The sequence below is a fragment of the Vicia villosa genome, unplaced genomic scaffold (assembly GCF_029867415.1).
Source record: "Vicia villosa cultivar HV-30 ecotype Madison, WI unplaced genomic scaffold, Vvil1.0 ctg.000058F_1_1, whole genome shotgun sequence".
Taxonomy (NCBI): domain Eukaryota; kingdom Viridiplantae; phylum Streptophyta; class Magnoliopsida; order Fabales; family Fabaceae; genus Vicia; species Vicia villosa.
The window spans coordinates 999610-1005729 of record NW_026704987.1 but is presented as its reverse complement, the minus strand read 5'-3'; the positions used below and the strand labels follow the sequence as shown (position 1 = coordinate 1005729).

General features: G+C 30.7%; 1 protein-coding gene across 1 annotated transcript; it reads right to left on the bottom strand.

Annotated features, from left to right (window-relative positions):
- Window positions 1–1166: 1166 nt before the first annotated feature.
- LOC131623198 (probable pectinesterase/pectinesterase inhibitor 44) lies at window positions 1167–3770 on the bottom strand. Its single transcript, XM_058894201.1, has 2 exons — window positions 3385–3770; window positions 1167–2017 (listed from the first exon to the last, which is right to left on the bottom strand). Exons 1-2 carry the CDS (start codon window positions 3737–3739, stop codon window positions 1311–1313), a joined length of 1062 nt encoding a protein of 353 aa, XP_058750184.1. The 5' UTR covers window positions 3740–3770; the 3' UTR covers window positions 1167–1310.
- Between the last annotated feature and the right edge of the window lie 2350 nt (window positions 3771–6120).

Genomic DNA, 6120 nt, shown 5'->3' with positions numbered 1-6120 from the left:
AACCAAAACTACTCGCAGCTGAGTATCAAATGGAATCCCAGAAGTTGCACAAAACACAACTCTTGCACCAATCAGAATTTTCTGCCATGTTTTGAATCCCTCATAAGCTCCTTTACAAGACGGACACTTTAGTGTGTGCTGTTCAAATCTATCCAACATCAACAAGGAAAGAAAAATGCAAATGATCATCAAAGTTGTGTTGTATTTTTGGTTTTATAGATAACGGAAAAAGGGTTCATAATGGAATAAGTTGATCGAAGGCCCTTAAAAGTTAACAACTAAAATGCACTAACTTGTATTTCCTAAGTTGCTGTGTTGAAAACCACAAGTTTGAATCCACTTAATTTCCCAAACCAGTGATGAGAATCTTGATAGTACTCGGGGCCCAAAGAATTCTTGATGAATACCATTATGGATTAACCAATGTGAAGGAAGGAATATTGGAATTCATAACGGTTGGGAAATTAAGAGGGACTTCACAAGGTAAAATACAATCAATTATGTAACGTATCCCAAAGATTTACCAAGGTGTTTAGTATGCGACAAGTACGATGTGATAATCAAGTACTGGTCGTTCAAATTTTCCTACTACTAAAGGTTCTGGTTTAATAGTTGTGTTGATTTGAAGACAGACTTAGGAAGAAACGATTGTAGTCTCTTGAAATACAGGTAAACTTTTGCTTCGGTTATTGTTATAATAATTTACAGTTGAATTATTGTTGTATCTCAAAGAGATTTTCTCAGGGTACTAGCCGTCTTTTGTTTTGTGGGATGGAAATTATTTTACTGCAAATGCTTTACAAAGTCCAACTAATAACTTGTTCTACACGTAAGTAATGCTGCTTAGTTTGTTTTTTCATGCCTTAAACTAGTGAAAAATTTCATGATCCATAAATGAATTAAATATCATGACTTACACACACCAAGAATAAAATCACCAAACCTTATATTAAGATATTGCTGACCATGGAATTGTCTGAAATGCATTATGAAATGGATAATCATCATAAGCCTAACATAAGAACTAAAATGCCAAATTACCAAACATCAAATATCAATTCATATGCAAGAAATAATACATATTCGTAAGCTTAGCAGCTATCAAACAGGAATCAAGTCTAACACTTAAACTATATAGCAATTGTAATTGCTTAATCCACCTTCAAACTCTAATACTTAAACTATATAGCAATTGTAATTGCATAATCAATCTTCAAACTTTAACACTTGTACTATAGATGATGAACTAGAACCTAATTAATGAAAGGAAATACTACATAGATATAGATATGTTTTTCTGCAACCGCTTCTCATTTTCCACTTCCAAAGTAAGGAGTAAAAGGTACACCGGTGGATGGTAACCAATAATATCCAGAAATCAAATGAGCAACCGTGAAGTTTAAAGCCTGTTTAGGATAAATAAGAGCATGGTACCCTGGCCATTTAACTCGATTCTTTACTCCGGCTCCTAAGCCATAATTTTTATATTCAGCATAGTAAAGTGTATCTTGTGCTTGGTCGGTGCCACCCCACTTGAGCCATCCCTCACCATCTATCACCTCACTTATGTGACATTCCATAAAGATGACTTTGGAGTAATTCATCCATGGTCGTCCGAGATAACTACGAGTCGAGTTAAGGAAGGGAATAAGATCCAAATCGGCCGAGATGTTGCAAAACTGGAATGTGAAACCAAAAGTAGTTTGCTTATCGTGTGGTCCACCCTGGGCCGTGATGGGATTTTGGTTGGTTGACCCTTTTTTAACCAATATTTGACAGTATTGAAACACCACGGCGGCTCTCCCAAATATATAATCCGCACTTCCGCGGATTCTACATTCCCTATAGTATTGACGACCGGAGTCAGCTAACAAACTGTCTTGGTAGCCGGAAATTCCACATCGATAAAAGACAGATTTGTCTGAGGTTGAATATAATGCCACAGCTTGGCCGTTTAGAGCCCCTGCAGTGTTCTCAAATGACATATCTTGTGCAATAAATCCATTGCCTGAAACAGCTTCATAAAATAATGAAAAATATGAGATAAACTAATACAGTCTTCCAACTAGGGGTGTTCATGGTTCATGAACTGCACTGAATTGAACCATGTAAATAGTTCAATTCAATTATTAATAACCACATTAACAACAATTCAGTTAACTATTTAAACAGTTTCAATACAGTTATAAACTAGTTTAAACCGGTTTGTATATATAAACTGGTTTAAAACCAGTTTGTAGTTGCAAACTAGTTTTATATTACAAATTGTTTTAAAATCAATTTATTTTGAAATTTTATTTATAAAAAATAAATAAATAATTATATATATATATATATATATATATATATATATATATATATATATATATATATATATATATATATATATATATATATATATATAAATTGCAAAGTTAAGAAAACATACTATTGTTTGTGCATACAACATATACTATCTTTGAAAGCAAAACTCGAGAATATGATATTATCTTGCATGAAATCTAATAGAGATGAGAAAAAATTGAAAGAATTGTAAAATTAATTTTGATCTGAATTATTAGATTGCAATGGCTTATATGTAAACTTATCCTACATTGATATTTTAATGAAAATGGCTTATATGTAAACTTATCCTACATTGATATTTTAATGAAACTGATATATGAACCTATTCACAAACTGAGAAAAAGAAATGAATTTCCAATCGCAAGTAGGAAGGAACATACAAATAGTAAAGTGAAAAAAGCCTGAAGATAAAATGGAACAAGAGTCAGAAGTTGAAGAGAAGACTTGAGAAGTGCCTTGCAGAATGGTTCAATTGTTCACTGACACTACATTTACATTAGATAACTTTAAAAAATTCTGAAACATTAAATTTTCTGGTAGATACAAACTTCATTGATAGATTATGAAATCATTAACAAATTACTAAGCTTTTTGGAATTGATTAATCAAGATAAAAAACAATTTATTCATATATTCCATCAAATAAATTGATTAGTCATTTGCAATTTAAAAAGGAAAAGCTGACACAATATTATTAACATAGTATAAAATTTGTTATATTTAGTCTTTATAATATACCGAGAGTTGTTTTTAAAATTTTTGAAAATTTATAAAAAAAATTAAAAATAAAATAGATAAACAGTTCAAAGAAGTTTAAATTTGGTTAACTGGATTGTTTATAATATGTGGTTCAGTTCATTAACGTTCAATCCAATTCAGTTTAAGTATATGGTTCAATTAACCATATTTTTGCACACCCCTACTTCCAACGACAAATCTAACAAATACATTTACACATTACTTTTTGTGAAATCATATAAAATAAAATTGAATAGAACATGTCAAAATATATAAGTAGAAGCTTGTAAATTTTCTTACTAAAGGTAGCTGTTTCGGGGGTGCTCAAGTGGTCATGCTTCACACTCAAACTACCAGTGATAATTGTGGCATCCATGCCATCGCCAACCATAACGATGTTCCATTTTTCTTCAAGAACAATAACATGTTCATTATAAATCCCCTTCTTGACGTGTATGACGTAACGTATCTTGCTGCGAATAGGTGCTGACAGTAGCGCATCAATCACTCTTGTAAAGTTTCCGGTTCCATCTGCAGCAACTACAACGTCAGGAACACGAAAGTCATGCAATGAAACATCCTCGGAATCAACAGCATGACATGTAGTGGCAAAGAGAAGAAGTATGGTGACAATGTGAATGTGAATGGAAGCCATTGCTGCAATGTTTTAGTTTGTAAAAATGCTCTTCAATACATTGCTTTTATAACCATATTTCTTTTATGTATCATTCTTAATAGGGTCACAGAATCGATATGATATTATGCACATGCATTTCCAAATTGAGTTACTGAGACTTTGCAACAACTCTCTGTAATGTAATAATTAAAATTGGCTCTTCATGAAAAAAAGAAAGTAAATACATACGTTGTATATGGTTACAGAGATGATTTTTTATTCATTTTTGAGTTTGAGTATGAAAATGTTCATTACTAAAATAAAATCAAACATTTGATTTTTTATTCATTTTTTAGTTTGAGTATGAAAATGTTCATTACTAAAATAAAATCAAACATTTGATTTTTTATTCATTTTTGAGTTTGAGTATGAAAATGTTCTTACTAAAATAAAATCAAACATTTGATTTTTTATTCATTTTTGAGTTTGAGTATGAAAATGTTCATTACTAAAATAAAATCAAAGATTTTATGTTTTATTCATTTTTGAGTTTGAGTATGAAAATGTTCATTACTAAATTAAAATCAAAGATTTTATTTTTTAATAATAAAGAGAATTGTAGTTGTACTAATAAAAGAATTATTATTTTTTTTTATATTTTAGACGAAGTAATAATAATTAAAAGTTCATCTATAGTGAAGTCTTTAATTTAAATCTGTTATTAATACCTAACTTAATAATAATTTAAATATTTATCAATTGAGTTACCATGTTCAATAATAATTACTCTTAAATAAGAAAATAAATAAATTTTGTCAAAATATGTCGTTAAAAAAATATTATTGTAGCAGCGGTCCCCAATATGTCGTTAAATTTTTATGACTGAAATAAGTAGCATTAACATCCCCAATTTCAAATTGCTTAGAACCCTAACTTCCCCAAAATATGTCGTTAAAAAATATTATTGTAGATTAAAATGTAAAATAAAGTATTACATACCATGTAATTTTTATGATTATATACAAATTAGTATCAAAATAAATAAACAATCTAATTTTTAAGTTAAAAAAGTTGACAAAAAATTGACAAAAACAAAGTGAGTGTGAAAAGACACCTACTAAAGAAGAAAACAAGAAACATCAATTTTTTTAAAAGATTTGATAGACACAAAAAAAAGCAACAAAACTAAAACTACCCAATTCTTCCACCCGAGTCCTTGTAGTTGACCCAATCTTCATCGGCTTTTAAGTTAGAATCTTGAACATAATTTTTCTTAAATGACTTCATCTTTTACACAAATTACTTTCCTATTACTGATGCTCTAATAAATGTTCCAATATTGGACACAATCTTCTTTGGGTTAGTAGTCTCATCCTTCTTGGATTTTAGCAGAAGATCCTTTTTGTCCCCACCATTTTTTTGATATGTTCGTAAATAAACGCAGCTTAAGAGAAAGAGCAACTAGTAAGATTTTTAAGTTCAAAGAGAGTTAGTTACCTTGGTTGTAACGATGATTTACTTGTAACGAAAACTTGGTCAATGAGAGAGTGCTTGAAATACGTGAAATCATCATTGAAACATTGCACCACTTATTATGTGAGAGGGATATTCTTTTGTTCTCCTTTTTCCTTTCACAAGCATTGACTACTGAAAACAAATGTTCCAACATTTGAACTGACATTCTGTATGTCACTGGAACATGTTTCTCTGAGTTTTTACGCATCACTAGATGAGGAAGAAAGAAATGTTGTTAACAAGTCTTCCAAAAAGTTATAGCTCTATTTCTTTAGCAGTACAAAATTCCTAGATTACCCTTATAGCTCTATTTTTTGAATCAGTCTCTCTCTTGGAGTACCAACCTGCTTAGATGATCGATGTTCCAACATCGGCTTGGACATCATGCCCTTTCTCCATGACTCAACCATTGACTTAGGTTCTGGAGCCTTCAACAACTCTATTATCAGCAGAGTATATCCTTCTGGTATCATAAAGGAGATGATGAAGATCTTTGATTTTTCTTTGATAGGAATTAATCAGGAGATTCTTTAGAAAAATCATCAACAAATGTAAGGACAAACCTTCCACCTTGTATTAATCTTCATTGGACTCCTAGTAAGTAGTTCTAAAACTTTGTCAACAGTCTGATGTTGCCACTTCAGTATGACAATTAGGCTTCAAATTGATTTTGATCAGTAAGCATGTAGATTAGCTAGTGGATTCTTGAGGAACCCCAAAAATAAAAACTATTTTTAGACTTAGCTCCCCTATTAATCTTCATTCATTTTGTTAGTGACTAGACAATTAGCACTGTCTTTATATCTTTGGTCACACAACTGGCTTATGATTATCATACTAGTCATTAGTTCTTTCAGCAAGAGAACCTCAACAAGACTAGATAATCTTTTAAAGATCATCATGAC